At 36.3% G+C, this 20,035-nt stretch overlaps 1 protein-coding gene and 1 long non-coding RNA gene across 2 annotated transcripts; one reads left to right on the forward strand and one right to left on the reverse strand.

Moving 5' to 3' along the window:
- Nucleotides 1-2,937: 2,937 nt before the first annotated feature.
- On the reverse strand, nt 2,938-4,185 carry LOC108055409 (venom allergen-1). The gene is made up of 3 exons (XM_017138727.3): nt 4,025-4,185; nt 3,577-3,968; nt 2,938-3,517 (listed from the first exon to the last, which is right to left on the reverse strand). The coding sequence occupies exons 1-3, from the start codon at nt 4,142-4,144 to the stop codon at nt 2,977-2,979; spliced, it is 1,053 nt and encodes a 350-aa protein (XP_016994216.2). The 5' UTR covers nt 4,145-4,185; the 3' UTR covers nt 2,938-2,976.
- Nucleotides 4,186-4,360: 175 nt separating this feature from the next.
- On the forward strand, nt 4,361-5,858 carry LOC138913826 (uncharacterized). The gene is made up of 2 exons (XR_011419686.1): nt 4,361-5,388; nt 5,521-5,858. It is a non-coding gene; the product is annotated as an uncharacterized lncRNA (long non-coding RNA).
- Nucleotides 5,859-20,035: the final 14,177 nt, after the last annotated feature.

Below are 20,035 nucleotides of genomic sequence, written 5' to 3' on the forward strand. Positions count from 1 at the left end.
GATTCCGGTTTGGGTTTGCCCCAAGTGGATTTATTGTTTCGAGTGGCAAATACAAACATCCGTTCCCATCACCCACATCAATCCTGGCCGCACGTTGTCGACTCCTGTCAGGCACAATATCCAAGTTGTTAACAATAGTCAGGACCCGGGATTTGGGCTACCAAACACACTGGATTTAGCTGAAGAATGAGGAATGGGACCGGTTGGCAAGACGCTGCCGCCGCACACTTTGTCAGTTCGATTTTGGATAGGTCGAGATATTTCTTATTGTTGTTAATCTTTCTGCTGACACGGCCATATGCATTGAGAATTGGGAACTCCAACTGGCCCAGTCTCCATTTCATTTTGCGGCTCACCAAGAGACAATATGTGGCAAGAGCCATTGTCTTTAACTTGGTCGCATCTTGCCGCTTTCTTCCTTGGTTTCAGCCTTTATTGTTATGCCATGATTTCACTCAGGACCAAGTTCTATGAAAGACAGGGGGCTTTGTTAGAGATTGCTTTGCCTTTAAAGCCTGCGCTAAATTTGCTATATTTGTTTTATAACTTTTCAATTGCAAATGTATTAAATTTCATGGTTATTTCAACAAATAATTTAAGAAAGTTTTTTTTATTTTGGTTTCCCTTTCCGACTTTAAAATGTATAATTGAAATAAAAAACCCACTGAACCATAAACACTGAACCATAAAACAAAACCATAAAATAAAGAATATAAATCTTTAATGCCTATTACTCTCTTTTTCCTTCTTGCTCTCATAAACTCATTTTTTATCTGAAAGTTTGCCAAGAAAGTTAAACATCTTAAAAATTTCATAATTTGTCTTGTCATTAAAGCAGCTTCTCCTATTTCCATTTCCAATTTCAAACCGACTGCAATGCAGCAGCAAGAAGGCCATTTGTGTCACTCGTAAATTTCCAATGCCGGCAACAAGCCGCCAGCATTCGCATTCCCATTCGCATTCACATTTTATGCTTTATTTCCCTTTCTTCAATTTTTTTGTTTCGCTTCCTCTGCTCTCAATTCCCAATGTTGCCAAGTGGCAGTCATTGGCTCTTGCAGTGCCCTCCCGATTTTCGGATAGTGCTTAAAAATTTGCAGATTTACTGCTACAGCAGAACTAGAGTCCCGAAAACCGCACGCGCCATAGAATTTATGCGATTGCCGAAACTTGACATTATTCTGGCGCCACAGCCAAGGACAAAGAGACTGTCGTCATTTCTATACTGACTCTGCATAATGAGGAGTAATTCCAAGTGCGTGGAAATAATTTAAAGTATTCTAAAATATATTTTTATAAATCAAGTCCCCAAGAAAAAATCTAGATTTTTTAAATCACTTATAAAGTTGCCTATAAGTAGTCTATAAAATATTATTATTCCAAGTTTTATTGTTGCATACTGTTAGACACCTTGAAATTAAATATCAGTGCGCTCATAATTTAGCAGCCAAGGCCAAAAGGCCATAATGGGTCTTCGCCAGGCTTTAAATGCGCCGATGAACTAAGCGTACCACGTTTTCCGACAGACGCTTAAATTATGCAAGTTAATTTGCAGCTGCCTGAAAATGATGACAAGAAATACCGCACCTATACACACTCACACACACACACCCAGAGTGCACAACAGGGCAGGACTTCTGGCTCCTGGCAGCCTAACAAGAGTTATTTCCCACAGACCGGAAGTGAAGTCGACATAAATTGTGGTTAGAGCTAGTCGGCCCATCTACTCCCGCCCCCAAAAGCCACGCTGGCCATTTAATACGTTGCGACAGCTATTCAGACGAGGATTTTCCTTGGAGGTAAGAAACCACCCACTTCCTGGTGGGGAAACTTGGCAGCACAAGTTGGAGTTAAATGTCAGATTGGTTCCTTCACAGTTTTGACATTCTAGTCGCACGGTTTAGCATGGTATTAAAATTCAGGTCAATTTTAAAATTTTATTTTTGTACTTATTAAACGTAAGTCAATGTTAAAAATGTAGGAACGAATTCTTTATGAAAATTAATAATATCAGAATACCCGATAAATAAAGAAATTAAGTAAAAAATAAAATTTCTGAATTGTTTATTGATTTTTTTTGTTGAAATAATTTTTTTTTGCATTTTAAAACTACCATTTTTGTTTAAATCCAAAATTCGTACCCTTTTAATACTCGAATAAATGAAGAGTAATTAAACCTGAAAACATTCCTGTTCAACTGTAATACTTTTATTTTGTGAAATTGATTGATTTTATCTTTCGCTTTTCACCCAATCGAACTGCAAAACAAGAGGCTAAAAATGCTATGAACTATGGAATTCTTCTTCTCTTGCAGTTTTCTCTCTTGATAAGTTTCTGGACTTTAGTAGACTGTCAAAAGCAACTTTTTTTCCTGGGAAATGCGCCTAAGCAGAGGAAAAAGGGGAAAAACCAACTTGTTGTCATGTTTTGTTATTTGTCTGTGGTCGTTTTCATTTCATTTACAGTTGCAGTTGAAGTGGCGGAATGAGGCCGGCATGAGAGTCCTGGCTGCTTGATTTCCCCAGGTGCCATATACGGTGGCCAAAGGATCCCACTTGCCAGAAACCATGTTCATGTGAGAGCCTGTTTTTCCTGTATATTTTCATATTTTTGTCTGACCATTGCGCCCTTCTCCGAAAACCTCATTTCCCACAGATAACACACATCCGAACCAGAGGAGTAGGAAAAGTGCAGTCGGAATGGGCCTCTGTTTATGAATTGGAATTGAATCCGATTTGGTTTCGGTTTTTGAGCTTATTTTCTCGCTACCCAGGTTTGATTATTGATATCTGATCTACAGCTGAAGACAGAAACAACTCAATTGTCATTTTAATTCCTGAATATCTTGCACAGTTTTTGGTAACGTTCTTGAGCATTTGTAAGGTAATTACTGCAATATTACCAGGGAAGTATTTGGTTATTATATAAATAAGTATATGATTTACAAGGTGTTTAATAATTATAAAATTAATTAAACTATTTTTTATGGCTTCTTTTGGTTACTTTATATGGATTAAGTGACCTATACTTGTACTTTTTATTCCTATCAAGTCTGAGTGAATGATTTCCCTTTGTCCTTGATGATGCAATTCCATCAAAAGCAACCACATACTCAAATGTCCTGGGGTTTTCCGGTATGGGTGGTAACTTATCATCGGGCGTATAAGGAGGAAGTTTAATCGTAGTTGGCATTGGTTCAGTTTCATCTTCAGAGTCAGTTTCATTATAACTTGCAGTTTCCACAAAGAGTTGTCCTCCATCGCAGCTTTTAACGCGTTCATCGTTGTGGCAAAGATTTTTATATTTCGAATTGGTGCCCTTCTCACATTCTTCAGCCGCATCATGTTCGGTATCCTCGTAGACAGGATTATGATCGTCCTCGCAGAGACTCACTCCGCAATTGTAGACGCACTTTAGCAGTTGATGGACGAGTGATGGGCGAATGTATTCCACTATGGCACAGCCCAAACGATTCGCTCGATCCCTTAGTACTTGAAAGTAGTTCTTCGAAAACTCCCTGAAGGAAATCGTAAATTTAGTTTGTAGTTATCATTATTTCTTTTAGACTGGACTTACTGTTCAGCTTCTTTGAGTGAGAAAAATAGTTTATGCGACTCTTCTTTTCTACTAGGATCAAACCAGTAATCTAGTTGCTTTTTCAGAGCTGCCTTTTTCGTGGTCATGCAGTAGTACTTTTCCAGGGAGTAGCTGACCTCGGCGTAATAATAGTTCCGTGTTCTGGCGCACTGATCGCGTGTTGGCTTACAGTGACGAACCATAGCATCGGCCACTTTGGCCAACTCCGAGTCCCATTGAAGCGTTGTCATTCTGGCTGCCTTCGAATGATTACCCAATCCGCCGGCAAACTTGTTGCGATAATCATTGTGTTTGTCCACGATTAAGTTAATCATATCCTTGCTCATTTTTACCATGGCAGTGGCTTGGTATGGACAAGGTGAGTGGAATTTCTAGAGGAAAAGTTAAGTGTATCTTTTATTTATCGGATCTTCAATCACCTACTTACCCCATTGTAACCGCAAAGGACGTGTTGTCCCTTGCAAAGGTCATCGGTGCACCAATTATTCGAAGCCTTGTTCTTACTAATAACCAACATAAGGGACAACAGCCAAATCCACCTTATCATGGCATTAAATATAGTTCTGTCTCCGCTGTTTCTTGAAATAATAGTAATACTGCGCTTATATATGCATATTTTATGGTTAATTTAACGATTAACCCGTAAGGTGTATCTAATTTTTAGGCTTTATCTACCTATTTAAGGTCTGTGTTATTCGGTTTAAAAGAGTTATTAAGGAAAATTCAAAAGAATCTCATCAAAATTATTGGAGTAATGTATCGTCATCAAGTTCAACTTAAGTTTTAAAGACGCTTAATTAAAAGGGATTTTCATTAAGTTTTTTCATCCTTCAATATTCATCCAGAAATGAACGAGTTCTCTTTTATCAATTATGTTTTTTCGAATTGAAGAGAAAAACAATTTGCATAGCTTATAATGAAAGAAATGAGCGAACAAAAAAGGCCAATTGATTCAGGAAGTAACTTAAGTGACTGTCTGATTGCAGCATTAAGTCTTTCAAAAGGGAAATTAAAAGAGCCAAGAGCTCTTCGCTGTAACTCTTCTTTATACTGCACTTAATTGTCTCGTGAACTTTTAGCACAACGTTCTGTATTTAACCGCTCGGGGAAGAGTTCTCTGTTTAGTTGCCGTGAAATAATAAATCCAATAATACACGCATTAGCCGCACCACATTTGCCGCTTAACAGGAGCTTAGCGAAAGCGAAGACAGATTCTTCAGTCTGCTCAGTTTTCCACTTTTTGTCTATTTTTCAGCCATTCTATAAGCCACTCAACTAAAAGACTAATCCACTTATTGGTAGTTGGATCGAAGTAAATTGAAAAACAGAAGCTGGATTTTAAGTCAAACAGACAAGGAATGAACATAGTAATATTCACCGCTTTAAAGCTTCACTAGGTGATAAATTTCACCCACATTTCCCAAAAAATGTGAGTGGATAAATAATTTTTTTTTGCCATTTTACCATTGAACCAACTTTTGTTTTGTCGGTGACACAGAATTTTTCTAACATTTTTTTAAGTTTATTTTTAGTTTGTAACAAAGAGATATCACGTTCAAGTCTAATTAATTAAACTAATTGACTTGTGAAAGGTAACGAACCGAGTACGCGTTGTGAAGCAAAGAACATTTTTCTCGCTATTTTCATTTTCAAAGGCAAAAAACACGTTTACATTTTGCATTCAAATGAAATGAGTTATCAGAGATGAAACATCATGACATGAAAACAAAAAAGGAACGAAGCAGTGCTCATAGATATAAAAAATAAAAGTTTATTTTGTATAGTTATATGGTAATTAAATGAAAATGTACATATACAAATATACAATCTATAGATACACCGTAAAACCTTGCTATTTATTTTATAAATCGATTAAAATTTTAGGTAAATTAACAGCACATGTATTCTTTTTTTAATTTTTAGTTTTACACATTTGCATATGCCATGGGAATTTTCAATGGCAGCAATCAAAACATAATATTTACCATACCAGCATGTTTGCAACTCTCCCGAGATTTTACCTTCCAATTAGTTGCTGAAAATGGATGCACCAAATTGTCATATCGATTGCCATATTCACATATTTGATGGCTGATGGCTGTTGGACCCCGCCTCACATATTCCCCCACCGCCTTCGCCGGAATCCGCATTAATTACAATCCCCCTCAGTTGCCTGCGGGGAAATCAGCAGCGCAAATTTTCACAGGCAAAAAGTAATGAAAGCCGTGGGGAAGAAAGGAAACCGAAATTGAATTTCGGGACCAGTTGCCGCAAAAATGCTTTTAATGCGAAACGAATGCGTTGAAGTATACGAGATGAGTGGCCAAAGGAAAATGAGTCGCCGAGCGAATATCATAATTAATGTTAATTGCCTGATTGAATGGTGGGCCCATCATATATGCCAGCGACAATCCCAATTTCCAGCGCCATTGAAACTCCACTTGGCCGCCATTAATTCGTTTCCGTTTTAATATTAAGTCGCCAGAGTGACAGCTTCCCTTTCGGTCCATTTCAGGTGTTCTTGTCCGGAGATGCATGGCCAGGAATTTCATTAAGCCATATTGCGCAAATACGAAGACTAAAGAACTGTTTGCCCAATGCCTTGACCTGGGGCTTTAATACGATTTTTACAATTCATTTTAGTATGCAACAATATATTTTTAAACCAAAATGTATATGAATTTATACAGGAAGACGACTATGCTTTATTCACAGCATACTTTTAAAAACTTATTTTAATGTTTAGGTATTTCAAAAAAAAATTGTTAAGAAAAATAAAAAAGAACAAAACTATGGTCTATAATACAAATTGGTGTTTTAAAATTCCGAAAGCCATTACAAGCGCATGCATTCGAAATGATCAAGGCAAGTTTACATAAAGGTAGTTTTAAAAAAACAAAAAAAAAGCTTCAAATATTTTCTTTTTAAAGGTGTTTGTGTTTTTTGTTCAGGGCTCCGAAGGTCGCTGCTCCACAACTGTGTTTTAAACCGAAAACATGAAGAAAAGATGCTATGTTTGACACGTAGAGCATCATTATGCCAGAACAAAGGTTCTGAAAACTAAATTGCGCTTCACGGAGGCCATTAAATGCGGTGCAATGATGTGGGATATATACTTGCAGGCATACTTATATGCGGCAACGATCGCTGGAATGTGTGTGCGATGCAAAATGTTTGTCGTGTCAGTGCACCTGCACACTATGTGCTAATTACTTATTTATAACGCTCACATTACACGACACAACCTGGTGGCAGAGGCTCGTTGCAAACTCACTGCATACTTTGCGGCGCCCCGGCGGCGAAATGTTCTTCACTTCAAGAGCAGGCAGGATTTCCAGACGAGATTTGAGATGTTGGGTTGGTTTTTGGGAAGGGTTTGGGGGTTTTTCAGCCAGTTTAAACGGGCTGGCTTTTTTGCCAGCTCTGCAGACAGCAATCAATCTGGTCGAGCTGCACTTGTATCCACCTCAGTGGCTTAGAATCAGACCCAATCAGTTCCCAATTGGCCGTGTAATGTGGCTCTTTTTATTTTTGATAGTTTACCTCAAGTTTTTACCCCTTTTTAGTGAGCAGTGGCTACGTGAGCATTTTACCCAAGTGCCTTTAAGTGCTTAAACAAATTTTATGAAAGAGTTTGCCCCTTGGAATATTTACACAATTTTCTGCCTTTTAAGCATTTGAACGAAAAGCTCTTGTGATGAGATTTAATTCCAGAGAAGTTAGAGCAGTGACAGCCAGGTGAAAAACAGTTTATCCACAATGAGGCCGAGAATTCTTTGACGCTTTTTGGATAAACCAACTGTCTGTCTAGTTAAGCTCAACGTGCCACTGGCAAAACATTCAGGTGTGAAAATGCAACCCCCTTCCAACTTTGCCTTGTTTTTTCCTGTTTCTGTCACTTTCAGTGTCTGGCATATCAGATACTGCAGGCAAGTTTCGAGTTCGCTCCTCCAGTGCCAATGAAATTAAAAAACAATACACTTTACTTATGCAACTGACAGCCGCCATTTATGCATTGCAATGCATTGTTGGAAAAATGGTTGTATTGCTTTTTGTTTTTTGTTTTTCCATTTTAATTGACTAATGGCTCTTCAATGGAGTATGCTATTCAGTTAATATGAGGTATTTATTTTAATTATATATTTATAATATTTAACTTAAATCCAACTGCTAAATTTTCCGTTAATTCTTAAAGATTTCCCACCAATCTAGTTGAACCTTAAAGCCAATTAAAGCTTTCTTTTGCTAGAAATGACGACATATTTCGAGCGACCACAGTGCAAATCACTCTCCTTTACCTTTACATACCGATTCACCTTGGCTTGTCAGGTGAAATATTTTCCAGGTGTTGAATCTTCGTCTCCTTGGATTTGGCTAGAGAAACCAGAACCCAGGAGAATTTCACTTTCGCAGCAGACACCGTGTCGACTCCGGTGGTAATTCCAGTCAGTCCCAAATGCAATGCATTCCCCGGATTTGTTTTTTTGACGGACCGTGGGTGCCAAGGAAAAAGGGGGAAACTGCATTGCACAACAGGCCCACAAAAACACTGGAGCAAAAGCCAAGGAGATTTATTGCCATCGCTGCCAAAGTGAAACATAAAACGACGTCATTAAGTTATGTCGGCGCTTAGGTCCAAGGCAAAAATTGAGTTCGACGATGTGAGAAAAATGGTTGGGAAATCCTTTTGTTGCTTTTGCTGCATTTTCACCTCAGTCCATCCCTTTGCTTACTTTTTATAGGTGCCAAGGGAATTCAACGAAGTGCAACGCAATTTGATGCGTTGATATTACAAATGTGGGTGAAATTTAAAACATAAATTATGCCGATAAAATGGCTTAAGGTTGAGAAGATTAGAATTGAATGGATTGAGCATTTTCTTTGAATTTGAGAAAATAAAGTTTGACATTTAATTTTGTATTTAGATATTTATTGTTATCTCAGAAGGATTTCTTTTCTTTTCCCCGTATTGATCCTAGATACAGTACATCTCACTAGAAAAAACGCAAAAGTGTTTATTTATTTATTTTTATACACCTTTTTTCCATTATAGATTCGCTTGTGACGAATATTTGGCATAGTAAAAAATATTTTGCATATTAAATAAAAACAAAAACTTTTTAGTTAAAAATGGGGTCAGAGGTCGAATTCAAATTTGCAAACAACACACATAAAGTCAAAAATGCAATCGATAGTTGCTCCGGGGATGCTCTTCCTATGAATAGAGGAGTGGCGGATGGGTTTTCGGTGAATGGCAATGCCACTTTGCTCTATTTCATAGCCATTAAAAATGCAATTGTTAAAAAAGAGAGCTGGCAGTCAGGTTCACTGCTCCGTTGTTCTTATCCCCGAATTCCAGCTTCAGTTTTGGCCTCATTGTGTCAATGTGGCAAAATTTGGGAGTGCGGCACTCTTGCAAGTTCTCCACATTTCCCATTCCGCCGTGGGCTTGCTGCGGTCATTTCAAAAGTCAAATGTCGAGTGCAGTTCCATTGGGGTAAAGTTTTATGCCAATCAGCAAAGGCCAGCAAAAAAAAAAAATAAAAATAAAAAATAAGCGAACAAAAATAATGCTCTTCTAAAAGCCCGAAAATTGTTGGGCTTCTGTTTTAAATTTCCACGGGGACCGGAATTGTTTCGCGTATCGTTGTGGAAATAATGAATGAACCCGAATTGTTTTTATCTCAATCGCCATGCAAGCGTTTCGTTCAATTGCCCAAAAATCAGCAACGTGATTTTGTGACAGTTTTCCACGGACAGAGGGCAACACTCTTTGTTTTTTTTCCATTTTTATTCCCTCTGTGGTTGCGTTTTCGAGTTCTGGTTACGAGTGTGTTAATTGTCCTGACTATACAATTTGCATGCACTTTCCAACATATGCTGTTGTTTGAATAGTCCACAGATATTTACCATTAAAGCGAACCGTGTAGGTCAAATAACTTATTTAAATTTCAGATATATTGCAATAAAATGACAGGTAATAAATAAATATAACCATTTATTGATCTAGTGAAATATTCAATATTTCAATTAGTTTATTGGCCACGTTTGAATCACTATTTTAGACCAAAACGCAGACTTTCATTCTCCGTTTAATTGCAAAGGTTTTTTTTAGATTTTTTTTCATCTTTATTGACTTTATTTTAACGAAAAAAACTTGTAAATTGTTTTCTTTTGATTCGATGTTTTTGTGGGTATGCCGCCGAATATATTTCAGTGCTTTTGTGGAGTGATAAATGCCATTGCAGTTAACGAGAATTTTAAAGATAGACAAATAAAAAGGTAATTTATGGTGTTTATCAACATTTATGGTTGTGACATTTTGAGCAATTAAGGAAAAACTTAAAGTGATGCAACAATATTTAAGCCGCCTTTTATACGACAGAGGCAAAATAGGAAAATTTCACCGGAATAAGCAGACCAATATTCTCCAATTTTCCTCCTCCAAGCCAGCGCAAAAATAAAGGAATTGTCATTTTCCTCTTGGCCGTTCGCCATCTTGTTCTTCTTCTAGTTTGCAATATTTTGTGGCCGGCGAGCTTAGGTTATGGAATTTATGATTAAACAAGTTGTCAATATGCCGGGACCAACTATTAGCCGAGCAATTTTCGGGAAGCCCGCGATAGAGAGATACAGATAAACTGTTAAGCGGTCTTGGGGAAATCGATTTCAGGGGGGTTAAGGCCCATTTACGCGCGCGACAACTTCGTAAGCCAGAAATTATGTGAGTTGGCCGGAGGGCTGAGGATGTGGCTAAAATGGTAGGAAGAACTTTGGCGACTGGGGTTTCCCGGTTTCCGTGCTGTGTGTGTGTGTGTTTGGCCGAAAATTGCATTTCTATGCAAATACCATACAGTCAATGACTTTGTCACGACTTTGTAAGTAGTTTGGATGGTGGAAAAAAATCAAAAAAAAAAAACAAAAAAAGATTTGTTAGTACCCCGACAAAACTTGGCTGGTGATCAACAGTTAGGCCAAAGTTGTCACCGTTAAGTTGGCTCTCCCTCGCCGGGCATAAAGCCAATCACCATTAGTGTAATCGCCTTTGGTATTAAGTATTATCGAGCCCCAGACCGACTCTAAGCCACTTCGTGTTCCATCTCCCGTCTGTCGCGTTGGTTTGGCCCGCATAAATTAAATCGGGTCAGCAGAAGAGGTTCCCGCGGTTGTGTTGTTGGCTGTCCCTCCGATTAAGCCCTTGATGTTGTCTCCGTTTGGTCGGCAAAGGCGTCGAGTTGTGGTTCTGATTCGGTTTCTGTTTATTGACCATGCTAATCACTAAAGACCCACGACTTGGTCACTGTTTGTTGGTCTCCATTGAGGTGGTTTGTTGAATGTGCTTGCAAAATAATACACAAATGTTGAGTGGCTCAGGAAAAGTAATAATAAAGTTCAGTGGAAGAAGGAAGAGCTAAATACATCAATAATGCTTAATTTGTGAATAAGCTGAGTGAGCAAACAAAATGTCTGGCAAAGACGTATTGAAGGTTGGTAAATATAGGAATGTATATAATGATGGTAATTGAAGTGCTTAAAAGTAATTTCATAGGTAGCTATTTATACTTATTAGTGATAAATAAAATCAGATTTTGGATGAAGAATTAAAAGTCATTACTGAAATACTTAAATGCTTAAATACTTTTTAATGGGAGACACCATAATAAGATAAAAACCATTCGAACCAAAACAAATAAAGTTATCATGAGAAATTTCAAACCAAATTTCTGGCAATAAATCTATTGATCTCCATATGTCTAAATATGGGAAAACATGTGATGGAAATATATAAGTTATTTCTTGGGCAACCATTAGATATAATTATTTTATGAGAAATAAAATTAGTTATAAAATGAAGGATTGAAACTGCTTACTTAAATAATTAAAATTTGCCCGTATGTAATTTCCTATAATATTTGTACAAAACACAATAGCATAGATAAACAAACCCTAAACAAACAAAATAAAATGGGAGTGTAAACTCCATAGTTCGGTTTCCATTTGAAGCCATGCCGCCGCAGATCTCTGTTCAAAATCCTTTCCAAGCCAGTTCATCGATTGATGCGGGCTTCTACGCTTTTCCGACATTCCGCAAAGTTTGTTTGCATTGCCAATTTCACTGCCATGGATGCAATTTGCGTTTTGCATTTTAATGATGTCATGTGGGAAGCCGAGTCCTCCCTAAAAACCACCCCACTTCTGGGTTTTCTAACACACTCCCCCGCATGTTCAGAAAGTTTCGAATGGCATTCACCTCAGCCCGAACCCAAACCCAAACCCAAACCACGCTCCAGTTACGATGTCTGCATTGAGTGACATTTGTCAATTTAAATGCAAGTAGCTGTCAGGAGAAAAATCGACAGACCTCGCCACTGTCATTCAGTTTTGCATTTGCGGCAAAGTAGTTGGGATTTGGATTGAATTTTCAAACTAATTTCCACGCTAAGTAGGGGCAATTTGGCCAGCTGACCTGATAGACATCGGTTATTTATAACATAAATCTAATTGAAAAACTTTTCAATCGCGTTGATTGACCTCACCACGCCCACAATCAAATGGCCAAACAGAAATTCCCAAAGACACAATCCTTTGATGTGTTTTCTATCTTCTCCAGTGAGTGGGTGAGTGTCTGTTTGCAAAAGTCAACAGGAAACGTTTTTAGTTCAAAGTTGGTTCTGGTTTTATTTTGGTTGGATTTTCAATTTTCTAGTTCGAGTTCCTCACACAGTTTTCCCAATCGCCCTTGGTCATTTTCAAAGCGATGTGTTGTTTTTCCCGCCCCATGAAGACTCCGAAAACGAAATGGTGAGTGGGCAGAAGTTGAATTTATTTAGCTTGCAGATTTGTTTGCCTATTTGTTTGATTGGCTTGTGTTGCCTGATAAAAGCATTTCGCATCGGGGATTCAATTTCTATGAAATCGGCCGCCGGGCACTTTGCTAAAAATTCCATTTCGCCCACATAAAGACAATATTTTTCATACAGTGGTATTATTGATATGCACTCGATTTTTTTCGGTGAGGCGGAAAGGGCATTAAAAATTAGGATTTCCAGGGGGCCTTGAATTCTAGGACACAGATTGCCACTTGAGCTAATTGATTTCTTAATGTCATTAATTGTTTAAATGGGGTTTATTAAATAAAGTTGCAGTCTTCTAATTTAACTACTTTATTTATTATTGATGCAACCATTGATTTGTTGAAATGAAAAGTGGGATGGTTAAATTCAATAAATTATTCAGAGCCAATTCTATGCAGGTATTCAATTTCATGTATGCTCTTGAAATTAAATAAATTTAATATTGGATTTTTTCCGTTAGATTTTTAGATTTACCTTAACTTGAAAATAACAATAATATTGAATTTGAATATTTACTTACTATTACTACTTAAATTCAATTTTTTTGTGGGAAAAAAAATAGAAACGTTACCAAGAATTTCAATGACAGACCCACTTTTTTGTCCTTTAAATTTGATTAGCCTGACTGGCTCACAAAAAGTTGGTTGAACTGTGAGCTGTCTGTCAAGCTCAGGGCAAAAAGAAGAGAAAGATTTACGTAAAGAGTGGAATGTACTCACCGTCAAGGTTTTTCAGCGATTTCTTTACGATTTTGTCGTGAGGCTCTGAGGATTCAACAAAGCTGGGAACATTCCACGCAGTCTGCGATGCTATCACGCATTCAATTAGGCAAAGTGCAGTCCAAAATGCTTGCCAACTGAATTTTTTTGCTTGCCGATATTTAAAGCCAAAACATGGCGTTTACTTTAAATTTCGCGGAAACAGACGCTGCTCTACAAAAAGTTGTCAGCTAAAAATTAGGCACGAGTTGTGGGCAATTTGTCGTGGTCTCTGAAACGTGGCGCATAAAAACCCCGCACCATCATGTGTGGGCAAATATTTCAACTTTGCTAGGTTGTTTGGGGTCATATGGGGGCATGGGCTTTGGCTAATTGTTGCAGAGCTGGAGGCATTTGTTCTGTTTGCACCTTTTTGCTTAAACCTCCTGGTTTCTCCGCCATTTTCCAACTGTCAGTGCGACTTTATTTTTTACTTTTTATTTTTTGTGTGTTTTCCTTGGCGCCGACTCGCCGTCTCTCCACTTGGCTTTTTTCTTAGTCCTTTTTTTTAATTGCCTGGATTTTTGCATTTCGCAGTTTTCTGCTTGAAGTTAACTTGCTGCTGCAGTTCTAGTTGCCAGACATTAGTTTTTGCCCCCACGCGCATTTGAATGCGCCTGAATCCCGACTTGTTGGCAAGTTGGTTGGCCAAATCCTCTGCCACCTCTTCCTTGTGTCAGCATAAATGCCTCCCACGGCCTGGGTAATCGACTTCTAATTACTTAAGCCCGTTGTGTGTTTAACTATGCAGCATAATGGCCGCAACGTGGCGCCCAATATGGCTGTAATTATTGAGAACCGAAAGCTTAAGGAATTTAGATCGTGAAATTCAAAGAAAAAAAAAAGACAAGGGTAATTTTCGTGGTTATTAATATTGATCAATAAAACATTAGAGAAACATTACAATTTAACGATTAATTATAATTTTATGACTAAAGTATACAAAAATTTTTATAATATTTTAGTATTATATCATAATTTATTTGTCCATAGATCAATTTAATTTTTTGTTAGTTAATATTTTTTACAATATTAAAATAGAGATCTTAAAAAAAAAAAAAAAAAATATTTTTAGGTATACTTAAAATGGTTACGTTTATTTATTGTGATAGATATATTAATTTGGTCTATATCCATGTTTCTGTTTATCTTTATATCCATTGGCTGAATGCCAAACGACAGATTTCATACTCCCTCTCTCCTCCAACAAGACTACTCAACTGGCAACATCGCTGAGGGAAAAGTATGAGCGAAATTCCTGCCATTCTCACTAATAAACCGTAATAAACTGATGTCCTTTGGACTGTTCATATACCACCCATCTTCCCATATAAAATCCTTCCATCTGGGCTAATACCCGCCTTTCTTTTACCAAAAGAATACGACAAACATTTAATCTGCACACAGACACGCGCTTAAACTTAACAGCGAAGGCGGCAGCAGCATTACCTTAGTTTTCCGGCTGCAGCCAAGAAAAGGGAAATACAAAATACACTCAAAAAATTATTTTTTCTTAAATATAGAAAAAAAAATTTTTTCTGTGCTTCAAAAAAATATTCTATAAAGCGGAAAAATTTTCTAATCTTCAGAAAAATTTTCTAATCTTCAAAAAAATTCTGAATTGAACGAGTTTTTTTAGAAAATATTTTCTGAAATACAGAAAAATCAATTTTTTTCTAAATTATAAGGTTTATTTTTCTAATCATCCTTTCTATTTTTGAGGGTTAAAATCGCCATTGATTTTAGAAAAAAAAAGACTGAACTTTTCTAAAACTAAAAAAAAATTGCCATTAAAATTATAAATATTTCTACATAATAGAAATATTGTTTTTCTAATAACAGAAAAATTTTTTGAAGATTTTTCTAACATTTTGAAAAAAATGTGTGATATTAAGAAATATTTTTCTAGAAAATAAAAAATTTAACCGTATTTGATCGATTTCCTTTCTTATAGACTTTTTAGAAAAGTTTTTTTTAGCCTAAGAAAAAATTGCTATTAATCGAAGAAAATTTCCGGGATTGGTAGCCTAGGGGTCTAACGCGTGCGTGCATGCATATGTTATTCAAGCTTGCGGCTGCAAGAGTGAGTTCAAACCCACGTCGAGACGAAAAACTCGTGGTGTCTTTTTGTTTTTTTTTTTTAACACTAATAGTTACATATTAATAAAAAAAATGTATTGCATTTTGTTTAAGTTTTTCAAATTTGAAACATTCAATTACTGTTACTATTGAACCATAATAAATAATAAATATATAAATATTAATATTAAACAATAAATATTTAAAAGTAAAATTAAATGATCAACTAAAAGGAATAACCAGAAGAAAGCCAGATCAATTTGAGTAAAAATAGGAGAACAAAATGTGAATAGACTTTGTACAGCGCCTCACGTGATGCTTCCGTGGCGTAGCTAGTAGAGTGCTTGACTGCAAACTGTGAGGCGCGAGCGGTTAGCGGTTCGAATCCCGCGTGCGGCGACCAAGATGTTTTTCTCAAAATAGTAAGTTATTGGGTTTTTATATTTATAATTTGTAATTTGTACACTCATTTCAGTTATTATTACAGTTCCAATTTGAAACCACCCATGTGCTCAATTAAAGGAAATTAAAATAAGGTGACAAACAAGAACGAAAAAAAAAACAACACAAAGGCCGTGGCGTCACAGAAACAACCGGGTATAATTCCGAAGCCCGAAAATAGATTTTTGTATTTTCTAAATTTGAGAATTTTTGTTATTTAAAAAATATTTGTCTATATTTAAAAAAAAACGTATTTCTATTTTTTAGAAAACCTTTATTTCTAAATTCTAAGAAATAATAATTTTACTTTCTAACAAAATATTTCTAAATTGCAGTCTATTTTTTTTTTATTTTTAGAATAAAAGTCTTTGATTTTAAAAACCTACTTTCTTTAATATAGACAAAATCGCCAGTAAAGCAAATTCATAGGCGATTTTCTAAAACCAAGGGCGATTTCAGTCGATTTTTTTTTTGGGTGTAGAAAAACGGGAAAATATGGTAGAATTAAGGGACAGAGGGTTTTGCGGGGTGCATGAAGTCTTGTGTAAAAATTATGCGCCTTGTTTGGCGTTTTGGCATCGCTGCCAAGCAAAATACACACGGCAGATGATTATGAGATCACTTTGTGTGTGACGTGCTGGGAAAGCAGATCCTTTTACCTTACTTACTTGCCGCCGCCCCTTGTTTTCCCTTCATAGCCACCTGCCATGTCCCGGCTTTAATAAAAATAAATGTTTCTTGTAATAATTTCTTGCACGTCTCTTGCAATTTCCTCATCGTTCTCCGTTTCCTCAGTCATACTTTTTTCCTTTGTTTTATTTCACAGGGTATTCGAATTTTAAGGGTATTTTGTTGGATTTTTTAAACTTGCCAATAATAATTATGTAGAGAGATATAACAAAAAATGTGGCTATATTATTATAATTACTTTATAACAATCAAATAAATGAGAAAAAGGAACAATAATAAACATTTTTTATGTTATATCTTGCCCCTTCTAAACATTTTAAGGCTTTACTATTTACTTCTAAAACCCGTTTTTATTTTATTACACGGTAATTCACAATCGCAGCACTCGACTAAAGCCTTGTCTCCTATTTTTTTCTTTTTAACATGTGTTTATCTTCGCTTTACTGACGCTTTGAAGGCCCCGCTTAGAGGGGCTGAACAGGTGTCCAGGGGACGGGGTGAAAGGAAGGGTAAGTCCCACCCCATTTCCCGTGCCATTCAGCACTTGTCTTTCGCTTACTTCCTGTCTGCTCCATTGTGCTGATGAGACGTCTGCCCCCTTTTAAAGACCATGGACACGGAAAACAAAAGGGGGATGGGGGCGGGTCCTTTGCGGAAAAGGAAGAGTGCATAAAATATTAATAATTACACGCGCGGTGGTAATGAAAATACATACAAAAACAAAGTGCCTTCATTTTGGGTTAATGTTTAGGGATGGTGGGGCAGCCAAATCTGCCATAAAGATAACGCTGAGTGGAATGAATATTTTCAGGGGGTTTCCCGCTTTATGATGATTGAAAGGCAATCAAAAGAAGTCAAGTGGTGGCAATGACCTTGAGTTTTAAGTTACATTTCTCACTCGGAAAAACACGAGAGGAAACATTTATTTGGCTTGTGGAAATGTATTTATTCATATGGAAATTAAACAAATCGTATGTCCCAATTATTTTGAATAGTTAAACAAGCATATTAGTTTAGTTATTGTGAGCCCAAGTCAATGCTTACAACGTTTACAAAAGAGGAGTGTTTGTTTCCGGGTTTTAAGAGTTTCATCAGTCCTTAAAACTTTTTAACTCAAATTAGAATAAAATCTCGTTAGCTCGCATACAAAAATAGCGAATCCCCTGGGACAAATCCAAGAACACCGAATCACACCCACATGCAAATTGACTATGTGTGATGTACATACGTCATTGGCCTGATAAAAATAAAGGCAAGCCAGGCTAGACAGCAGACAACCGAATGACTTGTTTGGGAGTTTATTTTAAAGCCTTGGGATTGCGGGCGTGTTAGCCCTGTCAGTTGTCATTACCAGAAAAATTACATCAACATCAAGGTTATTGAAGGAGACACCCGCACGTAAATGGCCAAGTAAACCGCAAAATAGCTACTGTTAGCAAAATCCTTGTTAAAAAGTTTTCGGTAATTGACACTTATTGGATAGACCGTTGCCATTAATCAAATCAAATCAAATTAGAGAGAAAAACGTCAAAGGATGTTCCCTAATTAATGTGGGTCATTGACCTACGCATGTCGGGCCATTTAAGTTCTTTAAGGATGCCGCCGAAAGGACTCCGTCATAATACTTGGACCCTCCAACCCCTTTTGACCTGACCTTGAACTTTCCGTCGCCATTGCGTCGCCCATAAGCGTCAACGGCAAGAACAACAAGGCGGAACTTTTCCATCGTTGTCAGTTTCACTTTTCATGTTACCAGTTTTTACCCCCAACTTTTGCTACTTCCTTCGCCATTTTCCCCACTTGTTTTCACTTGTTTTTGCAGTTTATATGTGCGTTTTTATGTTATTTCAATTCAAATTAAAGTGTGCCGGTTCTTTTGGGACATCAGAACTAGAAACTTTCACCCTCTGTAGATTTCCCCCTCGCCTCTTGTTTTCGTGTATTTTTCTGTTATGCTCTTGTTGATTTCCATCTCAATCCCTAAGCGATTGAAATTTTTGTTATGCTGTTTTGTGGCATTTGCCATTTAATTGTTGTGCCTAACTAAAATTGTCATACTTAGAGATATTATTTTCCATGATCGGAACAATAGAAAACAATTCACAAATATACACATTCATAAGTTTTCTATTTATAATCCAAAGCAAAATATAATCCTGCCTATAATATCAATATGCCCTTTTAAAGAGTAATAAAAGCTCCGAAAAGCTGAAAGAAAGGTTGATGCATTTTCCAAGCGCTTTTCCGTAAATAACTAGAGAAAAGCTTTTAGAACATGAGGGTGGTGAAAACGGTCAAGAGCTTATACTTTAAAAATGGTTTGGTTTTCTGATCGTAAAGTTAAGTCAGATGGTAAATACTAAAATGAAATAATATTTATATTTATAATCATCTAAAATGTTTATTAAAATTAATGAAAAATTTACATTTTATTATATATGTATGTGTGAAAATAAATAAATATGTAGATATGTATACTTCGGCAAAGAAAGAAAAACAAAAAAATAGGAATAAATAGTGATAGATTACTAAATAATATAAATAAATATTATAAAGTTTATATTTTGTATTTTTATTTCTACACCGAAAGTATTAATAAAATACTTTCAAAAGTATTAATTAAATATTCTTCTTATTGATGCAAGGTTGACACTCAATTGGGTAGAATTCATGTATCAATAGTTTCGTTTCTATAACTCTTATTGTATTTGAGTGTAAAATTAGACAATTGTCAGGGACAATGACATAAAAATATTTAGTTAGGTAATTTAAATTTAATAAAAGAAATTGAATTAAAATGAATTAAATAAAATACTCAACGCATTATTGACTTTTCTCATTTTGCAACTTCTCTCAACAAACCAACAACAAATATTAACAACTTTAATCTGATATTATGCTTACAAATTGTTTAACCATTGGTCCAATTACATTGTGAGTGCTCTCAATGGAGGCTTAAACAATAAGCTTCTGCTCGGTTGAGGTCAGTTGAAGCGACCTAGTAACTTAATACCTTTTGCATGCCATCAATTAATCCCTCAAGTGTGCAGAAGCATACATGCGAAGCTGGCTGTGTAACAGTTTGATATATTTATAAATGCATATTCATGCAGGATTTGCGCACTGGAGCAGAAATATTAAATTAATGCATGCACAAGTTTATGTTCCATATAAAAACACGGTTTGTTCGATGGGTCGTTCTGGGAAGCAATATTTCTGGTTGATTTAAATCAGAATTTTAGATAATTTTACTTTCAATAAAAAAGTTTGCTCAAATATTTATAAATAATATATTTATTTTCATAAAAATAAAATAATTTTCCTTAAATTTTCCTTTGCTTTATTAAATTTAAGAATACTTTGCTGCCACAAGTCCTCCAAAGGCATTTATGCACACTTGCGTGCACTTTGTTGTTCCAGTTGCAAGCGTAAATAAAATCGCGGCACATTAACTCTAACTGAATCCCAACTAGGCAGAGGAAAGCGGTTAACTTTCGCCTGGCATAACCCAAATAGTGACAAAGACACGCACTCCGCCGCCAAAGTAAATAACATTTCATTTAATAACTTGAACTAAAATTTAAGAAAAACTAATAAATAAAACGAAACACAAAT

This window comes from Drosophila takahashii, chromosome 2L (assembly GCF_030179915.1).
Source record: "Drosophila takahashii strain IR98-3 E-12201 chromosome 2L, DtakHiC1v2, whole genome shotgun sequence".
NCBI classification, from domain to species: domain Eukaryota; kingdom Metazoa; phylum Arthropoda; class Insecta; order Diptera; family Drosophilidae; genus Drosophila; species Drosophila takahashii.

Excerpts from the sequence above, each read along its gene's own strand:
- LOC108055409 (XM_017138727.3), bottom strand. The coding sequence starts at position 4,144 with ATGATAAGGTGGATTTGGCTGTTGTCCCTTATGTTGGTTATTAGTAAG. Across the intron at positions 3,969-4,024 it reads TCCTTTGCGGTTACAATGGG|AAATTCCACTCACCTTGTCC; the intron begins GTAAGTAGGTGA and ends CTTTTCCTCTAG. Across the intron at positions 3,518-3,576 it reads TCACTCAAAGAAGCTGAACA|GGAGTTTTCGAAGAACTACT; the intron begins GTAAGTCCAGTC and ends GATTTCCTTCAG.